We start from the raw sequence: 13,200 nt of genomic DNA on the forward strand, positions 1-13,200 counted from the left end.
AAAACCCTGCCCAGTTACCATCAGCATTTGACCTGTAGCACCAGAGATCCCAACACACTAAGATATCTCCTAGGCAAAGTGACATTTCTGGACTAAACTTGAATCAACGAAGGATGCTTGACAGTTGGGGCAGGGCTTGAATGTTATCCCCTCTTACAAGGTGAAACCAAGTGACCAAGCTTCACTACCAGATGAGCTCAATGCCTTCTATGCTCGCTTTGACCATCAAAGCATGGAGGAACCATCACCAACTCCCCAGCCCTCGATGATCCTCTGAGTCTCTGAGGCCGACGTGTGAGCATCCTTCAGGAGGGGGAACCCACGAGAAGCACTGGGCCCAGACAAGGTACCTGGCCAAGTACTAGAGGCCCGTGCTGATCAACTGGCTGGAGTGTTTACTGAGATCTTTAACCAGTCTGAAGTACCAACCTGCTTCACGCGGGCTTCAGTTATACCAGTGCCTGAGAACAATGTTGGAACCTGCCTCAGTGACTGTCGCCCATTGGCACTTACGTCCACAGTGATGGTGTGTTTTGAGAAGCTGGTGTTGAAGCATTATCAACTCCTGCCTCAGCAACAACTTGGATCCACTCCAGTTTGCCTATTGGAGCCTCATGTCCACAGCAGATGCCATCGCATTGGCTCTTCACTCAACTCTGGAACATCTGGATGGTAAAGACGCATGCATTAGGATATTCTTTATTGACTACAGCTCAGCATTCGATACCATCGTTCCCTCAAAACTGATCAATATGCTCTAAGTCCTTGGCGTCAATACCTCCTTGTGTAATTGGATCCTGGATTTCCTCACTTGCAGACCCCAGTCAGTTTGGATCGGCAGCACCATCTCCTCCACAGACTCCATCAGCTCAGGTGCATCACATGGCTGTGTGCTTACCCCCTGCTCTACTCACTTCACACCTGTGACTGTGGCTAAGCACAGCTCCAATGCTATATTCAAGTTTGCTGATGACACCACTTTCATAGGCTGAATCAAAGGTTGTGATGAATCAGCATGTGGAAGGGAGATTAAAAATTTGTCTGAGTGATGACACAACAGCAAGCTCTTACTCATTGTCAGCAAGACCAAGCAGTTGATCGTTGAGTTCAGGAGGAGGAACCCAACGGTCCATGAGCCAGTCCTCATTGGAGGTGGAGAGGGTCAGCAACTTTAAATTCCTCTGTGTTATTATTTTGGAGGACCTGTCCTGGGCCCAGTACGTAAGTGCAATTATGAAGAAAGCATGGCGGTGTGAGAAATCACAAATTTTTTAATGTGATTTTTTTACTGAACTATCCATTGGCTTATTCACCAAATTTGGTTTATGCTATTTTTCAGCTTAAGCCATTTCAAAAACAATAGCTATTATATATGTTACGTACCCCGTAACTGGGTCATTTACCAGCAAAGATAGAGAGGTCCGTTGAAGTCTGATGGTACTATTTTAAAAAGTTTTTATTGATAAAGGGACACAAAAATAGGATTAATGCAAACATACAGATAATATACGTCGTCAATACTAAATCTAAAAGCGCGGGTATAATAATAATCCATAAGAAATAGCTCTATCATTGTCTAGGGGATAATGTATTGTCCGATGGAAATATAACAGTCACTGCTAGTTCATTCAAGCTGCAGCGTTTTGGGTTTAAGAGAGACGGTTTAAACTTGCCCAGGTCTTTTATGATGCCAATCCGTTGAGTCGGGGGAGTTGGTTTCTCTGTTGTTAGTTAAAAGCCGTTTTCCGTGGTACCAGCCACCAGTCCCAGGCAATGGAACTGAACGCACGTGGCCTCCTTCAAATGGCTTCCCGCTAATACGGGATCGCTAGCGTTTCCTCTGGTGTGTCTGAAGGGGCTGTTCCTACAGACCCTCTTTTATCCTGATTCACAGGGTCGAAGATGTCAATCAGGTTGGGGTGATGCAATCTCTTTATCACCCAGCCCACTTTGCCTGAGGGCGTCCACGTAGTATAGTATTTCAAAGAGACAATGGCCATGTCACGTAGTTTTACATTGCCGGGGAACGAGGCATTCTGCACGTCTCTCTCTCATTTCCTGGGTCCCCTGACCCAACCCAATAGTGATCTTGCGATTCTCACAAAGGAGGGGGCTGCAGGCATAACATATATAAACAGTTAATGAATGCACGTATGATGCCCAATGGTAAGGTTAAACGTACTTGGGAAATAAAACTTCAACATTCACTTTCAGATGACCAGTGGAGTAAAATTTATTATTTAGTTAATAATTCATCCATCTGCGCACATCACTCCCTAATTCACTTTAAGATAGTACACAGGGACCATATGTCAAAAGATAAATTAACACACCTAATTTAATATAAGCCCTACCTGTGACAGATGCAACACTGAGGTGGCTACTCCAACTCATATGTTTTGGTCCTGTGTAAAGTTAAATAATTCTTGAAGAGATATGTTTAGAATATTATCAAAAGTTATAGGTGTGGATTTACAACCCAATTCACTCACGACAGTCTTTGGGATTATTCCAGAGGAAACAGGCAGAGTCCCTGCTTCCGCTCAACATGTGAGATAGCCTTTTCAACTTTACTGGCTAGGAGAGTTATCTTGTTATACTGGAAAGGTTCTAATCCACCTGCTGTTTTTAACTCCATTATGTCCTGTTTAAATTTAGAGAAAATTAAAAGCCGGACGTTTGACACATCTTTTAACTTTGAGCAAGTCTGGCGACCCTTTATTCAATATTTTCATATGATTAAATTTTTTTCTCTCTTTTTTAAATTTTTTTTAAAGGAAAATTTTTCCTTCTCCGCGAAGGTTCGGAGATGACTGGAAGGATGTTCTCTTTATTTCTCTTTTTCTAATTTTATCCTCAAATTGACTTCCCAATCTTTCTTTCTCTTTTAGTTTAACGGGTTTTATTTTCTCTTTATTAATAAAATTTCCAATCTTTTTTTTCTTTACGATTTGTTAAGAGGAGTTGAGGTTTCTTGTTTATATACTATTTAGAACAGCTTAACATTATATTTAATTGACCTTGACAGTATTTTTTTTTGTTGTTTCTACATTTTTTTGTACTATGTGTTTGCTAAAACTTCTCTGATTTGTATCTTTTTGTCTGTTGGAAAATCAATAAAAAAGATTGAAATGATATGAAATGAGAAAGCGCGGCTGCCTTGGGATTTGCTTCGATTCAGCATAACATCTGAAACCTTGACAAGCTTTTATAGATGTGCAGTGAAGAATGTATTGACTGGCTTTATCATGGCCTGGTATGGAAACACCGATGCCTTTAAACGGAAAACCCTACAGAAAGTAGTGGATGTGGCCCAGTTCAACACTGGTAAAGCCCTTCCTACCACTGAGCACATCGACATGAAATGCTATCGCAGGAAAGTAGCGTCCATCATCAGGGACGCCCAGCACCCAGGCCATGCTCTCTTCTCGCTGCTGCCATGAGGAAGAAGGCACGGGAGCCTCAGGACTCACTCCACCAGGATCAGGAACAGTTCTTACCCCCCCAACCATCAGGCTCCTGAACTAAAGGGGATAACTTCACTTGCCCCATCATTGAAATGTTCCCACACCTATGGACTCGCTTTCAAGGACTCTTCACCTCATGCATTTAATATTTATTGCTTTTTTTTGTATTTGCAGTTTGTTTTCTTTTGCACACTGATTGAATGACCAAATTGCTTCAGCCTTACATTGATTTTACAACATTTATTATTATATTATGGATTTATTGAGTATCAGGATTGTATATGGTCACATATATGTCCTTTGGTAATAAATTTACTTTGACTCTGTTCCTAAACCTTTGAGTGTATGTCTTCAGGCTCCTGTACCTCATTTTTGATGGTAGTAATGAGATGAGGACATGTACTGGATGATGTGGGACATTATGACCGATGTCACCTTCATGAGGCATTGACTTTTAAAGATGTCCTTGATGGTTGGAAGGCTAGTGCCCATGATGGAGTAGGGTTAAGTTTGCAACCCTCTGAAGCTTCTTCCGATCCCATGCATTGGCCCGTCTGTACCAGAATGTCGTGCAGCCAGTCGGAATGGACTCCACGGTACATCTGTAGAAATTTATTAAAGTCTTTGTGACACACAAAAGCTCCTCAAACTCCTACCGAAATCTCACCGCTGGTGTGCCCTCTTCGTTATTACTATGTTCTTACACTCCTGTCCTGTTGAGTTCCTCCAGCATTTCAAACCATAGACCCAGTCCCTGGGTTTAAAAAGTTGCTCGAAGGGTTCCCATTAAATCTCTCTACCATCTTCTCTGCCCCTCCCCACTGAGGAGGGAAGGAGATGCAAACACAGACCGACTGTCTAAAAATATCAAAAGGAATTTGGAAGGAAAGCTGGAAACCCAGACTGAAAACAGTAAATGTGTTGAAATCTGTGAATTTGCTGCACCCGTTCAAAGGCTGTGGCTGAGTTTGGCTGCTAGGTTGGAAGAGAAGGAGTGAGTGAGACACAGAGAAGCAGAAGACTGAAGCACAGGGCTAAGCAACCCCAACCACCCACCCTCCCTCCCTCAGGGCAGCCTGCTTAACGCAAGGATCGATTTCAGCTTTTGTATTCTTCCCTGCAGTTCGAATGAGTAATTTCGAAGACCTCATCCCTAGCACAAGCATTCAGGGAAGAACTAATTCCAAGAAACTCTGAATCAGTTCACTATGTACTTAGGCTCACAGACGCCACCAGCCCTCCTTACAGGAAGATGCAACCTACAGCCGTGAAATGATCTTGTTCCCTTCCAGGCAGCGCACAGACAGCAGGGACAGAGTGCAGAGCTGTAACCAGAGAGGAAGGTGAGCAGGCAAGGGAGGGTTGTGATGCCCTGCTGATTTAAAAACACACTCATCCAAGTCCCTGTTTGTTTATATAAAGACACACACACACACGTGGCATGGTTAGCGTAATGCTGTTACAGGACCAGTGGTTAGTGACCAGGGTCCAATTCCCGCCACTGTCTATGAGGAGCTTTCTGTGTTCTCCCCATGACAACGTGGATTTCCTCTGAGTGCTCCAGTTTTGACCCACAATCCAAAGACATTAGGGTCAGTGAGTTGTAGGCGTGCTATGTTGGCTCCGGAAGACCATGAGACACAAGAGTGCACTTAGGCCATTCATGCCATCGAGTCTGCTCTGCCATTCCATTATGAATGATTTACCCCATTCTCCTTCCTTCTTATCAGGGGTATAGACAGAGTAAATGCGAGTAGGCTCTTTCCACTTAGATTAGGAGAGATAAATTAGAGAGGACATGGCTTTAGGGTGAAAGGGGAAAGGCTTAGGGGGAACATTAGAGGGAACTTCTTCACTCAGAGTGGTGGGAGTGTGGAATGAGCTGCCATCTGACATGGTAAATGCGGGCTCACTCTTAAGTTTTAAGAATAAATTGGATAGATACGTGGATGGGAGAGGTCTGGATGGTTATGGACTGTGTGAAGGTCAATGGGGCTAGCGGAATAAAGTTTTGGCACAGACTAGAAGGGCCGAATGGCCTGTTTTCCGTGCTGTAGTGTTCGGTTCTAACCTTTGACACCCTTATTAATCCAGAAGCTATCAGCCTCAGCTTTAAATATACCTAATGACTCGGCTTCCACAGCCATTTGTGCAATGAATTCCACAGTTTCACCATCCTCTGGCTAGAGAAATTCCTCCTCATCTCTTGTTCCGAATGGACGACCCTCTACTTTAAGGCTGTGCCTTTTGGTTCTAGACTCCCCCACTACAGGAAACATCTTCTCCACACCCATTTTATCTAGGCCACTCAATATTTGTCAGGTTTTGATGAGATCCACCCCCCCCCCCCCCCCCCCCAGTGGAAGCTCTCTGGATGTGTCCTGTCTCCTCTGAAGATTTAGATTTCTACACTTGCTAATATCTCTCCTGCACGGTATCTAACCTTGGGCCACTTAAAGCCTCTCATTCTTTAGAACCATAGAACATTACAGCACAGAAACAGGCCTTTTGGCCCTTGGCTGTGCCAAACCATTTTTCTGCCCAGTCCCACTGACCTGCACCTGGCCCACATCCCTCCATACACCTCTCATCCATGTACCTGTCCAAGTTTTTCTTAAATGTTAAAAGTGAGCCCGCATTTACCACTTCATCTGTCAGCTCATTCCACACTCCCACCACTCTCTGTGTGAAGAAGCCCCCCCCCCCCAATGTTCCCTTTAAACTTTTCCCCCTTCACCCATAACCTATGTCCTCTGGTTTTTTTCTCCCCGGCCTCAGTGGAAAAAGCCTGCTTACATTCACTCTTGTGATCTATACCCATCACAATTTTATATACCTCTATCTAGTCTCCACTCATTCTTCAACGCTCCAGGGAATAAAGTCCTAACCTATTCAACCTTTCTCTGTAACTCAGTTTCTCAAGTCCTGGTAACATCCTTGTAAACCTTCTCTGCACTCTTTCAGAAAACCTTATTAATATCCTTCCTGTAATTCAGTGACCAAAACAGCACACAATACTCCAAATTCGGCCTCACCAATGCCTTATACAACCTCACCATAACATTCCAACTCTTATACTCGAAGGGTCTCGGCCGAAACGTCGACAGTGCTTCTCCTTATAGATGCTGCCTGGTCTGCTGTGTCCCACCAGCATTTTGTGTGTGTTGTTTATACTCAATACTTTGATTTATAAAGGCCAATGTACCAAAAGCTCTCTTTACTACCTTATCTACCTGTGATGCCACTTTTAGGGAATTTTGTATCTGTATTCCTAGATCCCTCTGTTCTACTGCACTCCTCAGTGTCCTACCATTTACCTTGTATGTTCTACCTTGGTTTGTCCTTCCAAAGTACAATACCTCACACTTGTCTGTATTAAACTCCATCTGCCAATTTTCAGCCCATTTTTCCAGCTGGTCCAAATCCCTCTGCAAGCTTTGAAAACCTTCCTCACTGTCGACTACATCTCCAATTTTTGTATCACCAGCAAATTTGCTAATCCAATTCACCACATTATCATCCAGATCATTGAAATAGATGACAAATAACAATGGACCCAGCACTGATCCCTGTGGCACAGGCTTCCACTCAGAGAAGCAATCCTCCACTCCCACTCTCTGGTTTCTCCCATTGAGCCAATGTCTAACCTACAGATTAGCTTTATTGGTCTCATACATGTTGAAGTGTACAGTGAAAGGTGACCTTTCCGTCGACAGCCAGCAAAGCTGAGGATATGCTGGGGACAAGCTTCCGGTGCCAACATGGCATGCCCACGACTCACGCGCCCCAACCCGTACGACTGTGGGATGTGGGGGGAAACCAGAGAACCACGCGGCCTCAGGATAAATGTACAAACTCCTTACGGGCAGTGGCGGGAATTGAACTCTGATCACTAGCATTGTAAAGCCAAATTCCAACTGCTCTGCCCTTGCAGTCTTCCTCGCATTTTACCTTTGTCAGTGTGTCAAGACTTGCTGCGTTTCTCTGTCGTAAGTTTTGAAGTGGGGCTGATTAACACACGCGGAGCAATCAGACACTTGACATCAAACAGCTGGCCGCCGCTGTCTGCTCTTCAGTGGTCAGTTCGACTGGACTGCGAGATGGGTTCGCCCGGCGCCTGTGCTGCGGGTGTTTACTGATGTCACTGTGGTTCCAGGAAACCGGGGAGCAGATTGCCATCAAGCAGTGTCGGCAGGAGCTGAGCGCCAGGAACCGAGAGCGCTGGTGCCTGGAGATCCAGATCATGAAACGGTGAGAACCTTGGGCCGAAGGTGGTCGGGAGGAGGGCTGTGGCGAGGAGTGGGGTAATGAGAGGGAGGGGTTCGAGGGGGTTGGGATGGCGAGGGGTGTGATGAGGAAGAGGAGGGTGCGAGGGGAGAATGGTAAGAACGTAGAGTGTAGAGATCTGCAGCACATTACACAATGTTGTGCTGACCATGTAACCAACTGGGGAAACTGCCTAGTATAGCCGTCTATTTATCTAAGCTCCACGTACCTATCTAAGAGTCTTTTAAAAGACCCTATTGTATCCACCTCTACCACCGCCGCTGACAGTGCATTCCACGCACCCACCACTCTCTGTGTGAAAAACTGACCTCTGACATCCCCTCTTTACCTATTTCCAAGCACCGTAAAACTATGCCCCTCGTGTTAGCCATTTCAGCCCTGGGAAAAAGGCTCTGGCTATCCACACGATCAATGCCTCTAATCATCTTATACACCTCTATCAGATCACCTCTCAACCTCCGTTGCTCCAAGGAGAAAAGGCCAAGTTCACTCAACCTATTCTCATAAGGCATGCTCTCCAATCCAGGCAGCATCCTTGTAAATCTCCTCTGCACTCTTTCTATGGTTTCCACATCCTTCCTGTAGTGAGGTGACCAGAACTGAGCACAGTACTCCAAGTGGGGTCTGACCAGGGTCCTACATAGGTGTATGGGCAGGGGAGTGGTATGGTAATGAGGGGTGTTGGGATGAGTGGGCAGGATGTTCATGGGGATACTGTGATGAGGGGGTGGTGAAGAGAGAGGGATGGGGTGTGGTGGGATGTCGCAGAGATTGTGAGGGTTTGCTGTTGGCCGAGCTTGGTAAAGTAGGGATGGTCTGTAGATAGAGCAGAAGTGGGGAGTGCTAGCTGGTAGCATCCTGGCAGTGGGCAGAAGGGTCTCGGCTTTGGGCTGGTGGGCTGGCCGGAGTCTTGGTAGGAGGTGAAATCTTGGATTTTGATGGAGTCATGTTCACCTGAGGAACTCCATGTGTCTTGGGCGTCTCTGCACAAAGTTACTCACTGATTCCCGGGGTTGGGGGTTGTGGGGCTGCAGGAAGAGAGGGAGAGAATAAGAGAAAGTACATGTAGCCTGGATCAAGAAAGCCCACAGAGGAGGGAGATTGAAGAGATCGGCATTATTTGTGTGCGCAGTGAAGTGCATTGTTTTACATCAAATCAATTCAGTACGAATTGTAAATACAAGGAAATCTGCAGATGCTGGAAATTCAAGCAATACACACAAAATGCTGGTGGAACACAGCAGGCCAGGCAGCATCTATAGGAAGAAGCACTGTCGACGTCTCGGGCCGAGACCCTTCGTCAGGACTAACTGAAAGGAAAGGTAGTAAGAGATTTGAAAATAGTAGGGGGAGGGGAAAATCTGAAATGATAGGAGAAGACCGGAGGGGGTGGGGTGAAGCTGAGAGACGGAAAGGTGATTGGCAAAAGGGATACAGAGCTGGAGAAGGGAAAGGATCATGGGACGGGAAGCCTAGGGAGAAAGAAAGGGGGAGGGGAGCACCAGAGGGAGATGGAGAACAGGCAAAGTGATGGGCAGAAAGAGAGAAAAAAAAGGGGAGGGGGAAAAAAAACTAATTATATCAGGGATGGGGTAAGAAGGGGAGGAGGGGCATTAACGGAAGTTAGAGAAGTCAATGTTCATGCCATCAGGTTGGAGGCTACCCAGACGGTATATAAGGTGTTGTTCCTCTAACCTGAGTGTGGCTTCATCTTGACAGTAGAGGAGGCCATGGATAGACATACCAGAATGGGAATGGGACGTGGAATTAAAATGTGTGGCCACTGGGAGATCCTGCTTTCTCTGGCGGACAGAGCGTAGGTGTTCGGTAAGAATTGTGCTGAGTGTTGTCAACGTGGCATGTCCAAGGGAAAGGGAATGCAGAATTATGTGTTACTCTGGCAGAGGAAGTGCAGCCAAGACTGGCAGTAAGTTACGAGAGGTAGACTGGGCGATTAAGAATCCCTTTGCATCAAATAGTTGGTCAGCCAAATCTAGCAGAGCTGGGACTTGGAGGTGAGGCTAGTTTTGGAGCTGATTACACCTACATCAAGCGGCTCACATGTTTTCAAATGGACTCGGGGCAAGGCGATGGGAGGATGGGGAAAAAATTGGAATATCAACTCATAAAATGTGAAACAAATCCGAGAGGTTTGAATGTTGAGCTGAGAACTCCTAAGAGTTCCTCATATGGAGGGACATCTTTCCCCTTGCACAATGACCTCGTTGACTCGTATCTTTCGAAAGTTTGCCTGACAATTCCACATTTTCCAGGAAGATGATAGGGAGCCCCTTGGGACTGTGTTTCTGTGGAAGCTCTTCTAGATTTTAACCACCGCTCCCCCCCCCCCCCGGTCTATTCCGCCCCATGAAACTTACTCACCACCTCGCCTCTGCCCAGACTTGACTCCTCTTCACTCTCCCTCACCCCCCCCCCCCCCACAGTCTCAGATCTGCTTCTCCCTCAACATCCACCTCCATTTCACCTCTGCCCCCTACCTCACTTCCACGGACTCCATCTGCCTCCTGCACTTTCCCCACGGCCTGGCCTGTCTTCCCTCTGTGCCTTCCCACCTCCCCCCAACTCCAGTGTATGGCCCCTGGCCCATGCACAGCCTGACAAAGACAGTCGATTGTACGTCAATGCAGAAATATCCCCTCCCCGGGTGACTCTACATTCAGGAGATACAATTCAAAGGCTTTTGACCAGTTGCCAGTGCTGGAAGCTTTCTAACTGCTGGCTCCCCTTGCCTTGTGCCGTGCCATATCGATTATCCCTGGCAGCCTTTCTCTGAAATAACTAAGTGTTCTTAAGGCTGCGTCCTGTTTATACCAGGCTGTTATTAATACAGGACATATTAATTTAAATTCATTTTATTTTAGAGATTCAGTGCGCGACAGGCCTTTCCGGACTGCCGAGCTGTACCGCCCAGCAGTCCACCAATTTTAACCCTACCTAATCAATGCACAATTTAGAGTTTATCAATTAACCTATTAACAGTTAAACTTTGGACTGTGGGAGGAAACCGGAGCATCCGGAGGAAACGGACAGGCACATGGGAATAATGTACAAACTTTTCTTACAGAGAGCACCGGAGTTGAACTCTGACCTCTGCTACAGACTGTAATCCGGTAGATTGTTATGCTGTGGTGAATGTTATTGAACCGTGAGCCACAGATGCAGGAGAGCTGCCTAGCACCTTGCTTGTTTATCTTGGTGCATCTCTCTACACGCGTGTTCGCACGTACGCCTGCAATGTTGGAGGTGCACAGTGAACACAATTCTAGTACAACGGCGGCGTGCTCAGTCACAGCGGCTTCTACGTGGTCAACCAAAGGTGATCATGTCTTTTGTAAAGGTCTTTTGCACAATTGTAACACCCTGCTGGGCATTAAGAAGTTAAAAGTACGGCAGGTCTGCTTCATCGGCGAGATGCCTGTTGGCGGGGAAACTGAAAGGGCTGGACCTGGTGAGGACCGTGCCGCTGGCTGCGTCAGAGAGGCGTCGGGGGAGTTGGCGCGCCGAGGCGGTGTGAAGTCGTACAGCAGGTGATCTTCTTAGCCGCCCTTCTTGCGATCACTAGACCCTGGCGGACGTCATTAATGTGGAATGCTGCAAGCTCGATTCACCAACTTATTGGTAGACGGCGGGGGAGCTGTGTGGACTAGGCCTCGAGCTGCAGTGTCACCTATTTACAGGCACCCTCAGGAGAGAGGATGGAGTCATTGCGCTCCACTGGAGGCGATGTGGTGTCCGAGCTGGAGTCAGTGCTGCCCCCAGTGTTCAATTGACAGTATTGCCTTCGACTGCAGACTGCTGAAACATGCATGAACTCTGGGACTTGGACTATATGTTTTTTTCTGTAACTGTATCTTCGATGTGCTACATGTGCCTTGTACTGTGAGCGGCTGTTGCTACTGTGTTTTGCATCTTGGCCCCAGAGTAATGCTCTTTTGTTTGGCTGTATTCCTGGAAAGTTGAATGACAATTGAACCATGGCAGCATAGCAGTGAGTATAATGCTTTACAGTGCCAGCGATCGTTGTTCAATTCTCCCCGTGACCGCGTGGGTTTGCTCCGGGAGCTCCAGTTTCCTCCCACGTTCCAGAGACGGTACGGGTTAGGGTTGGTAAGTTGTGTTGGCACTGGAAGCTTGGCTACACTCGCAGGCTCGTTGGTCATTGATGCAAAACAACATATTGCTTTGTAAGTTTCGACACACATAGACAAATAAAGTTCATCTTTAACTTTTAAACCAGTGTTGTTCCTAATGAGAACATTATTGGAAGTCATTAAGTCCCAAGTTTCCAAGTGGGAAGAGGGAAGCGGACAGTCATTGTTTCCAGACGAGACCCCTCATGTGGGCTTCTATTTGAGTTCTGAAGACAGAATGTAATATTAATGGTAAGGCTCTCGGCAGTGTGGAGAATCTGCAAAATCTTGGGGTCTGTGTCGATAGGACTCTCAAAGCTGCTGTGCAGGTTGACAGTTCTGTTAAGGAGGCGTATGTTGTGATGGCCTTCATCAACCGTGGGATTGAGTTCAAGAGTCATGAGGTAATGTTACAGCTATATAAGACCTCAGTCAGACCCCACTTGGAGTGTGGGGTTCAGTTCTGGTCACCTCACTACAAGAAGGATGTGGATACTACAGAGAGAGTGCAGAGGAGATTTACAAGCATGTTTCCTGGATTGGAGGGTGTGCCTTATGAGAATAGGTTGAGTGAACTCGGCCTTTTCTCCTTGGAGCAACGGAGGATGAGAGGTGACCTGATAGAGGTGTATAAGATGATGAGGGGCATTGATCATGTGGATAGCCAGAGGCTTTTCCCCAGGGCTGAAATGGCAAACACGAGGGGGCATAGTTCTAAGATGCTTGGAAATAGGTACAAGGGGGATGTCAGGGGTAAGTTTTTCATACAGAGAGTGGTGGGTGTGTGGAATGCACTGCCGGTGGTGGAAGCGGATACAATAGGGTCTTTTAAGAGACTCTTAGATAGGTACATGGAGCTTAGAAAAATTGATGGCTATAGGGTAGGGAAACTCTAGGCAGTTTCTAGATGGTCAGCACAACATTGTGGGCCAAAGGGTCTGTAATGAGCTGTAGATGTCTGTGTTCTGTGATTCTATGGATGAAGAGTCTTGGCCCAAAATGCTAGCTGTCCATTTCCCTCTACACGTGCTGCCTGACCTGCTGAGGCTGCTCCATCGCTTTGAGTGTGTCTGTTGTTGCAGACATTTGAATAACGCAGCTGGTCCCAGAGAGGGATGGAGTATTAGATGTTACTGAGAACATTCAAGGATACAGGCGTTCGTGGACTTGTATTCATGGGTGTTTAGGGGCTATGATCATTCAGGACTTTTGAAAGATTATGGGGAGAAGCCAGGAGTATGGGGTTGAGGGGTAAATAAACAGCCATGATCAAATAACACAGCAGACTCGATGGG

The 13,200-nt window shown here is 46.6% G+C and overlaps 1 protein-coding gene across 4 annotated transcripts in view; it reads left to right on the forward strand.

Moving 5' to 3' along the window:
- The window catches only part of ikbkb (inhibitor of nuclear factor kappa B kinase subunit beta), a 155,302-nt gene that overhangs the window by 76,909 nt on the left and 65,193 nt on the right, over positions 1-13,200 (forward strand). For 3 of the 4 annotated variants that reach the window (XM_073056590.1, XM_073056607.1, XM_073056599.1), the window contains exon 3: positions 7,624-7,718. In XM_073056590.1, the coding sequence (XP_072912691.1) occupies positions 7,624-7,718 (95 nt within the window). Of the gene's footprint in view, positions 1-4,759; positions 4,811-7,623; positions 7,719-13,200 lie in introns of all 4 variants that reach the window. The other variant, XM_073056617.1, reaches the window with a different exon arrangement.

Source organism: Hemitrygon akajei, chromosome 1 (genome assembly GCF_048418815.1).
Source record: "Hemitrygon akajei chromosome 1, sHemAka1.3, whole genome shotgun sequence".
NCBI lineage: Eukaryota > Metazoa > Chordata > Chondrichthyes > Myliobatiformes > Dasyatidae > Hemitrygon > Hemitrygon akajei.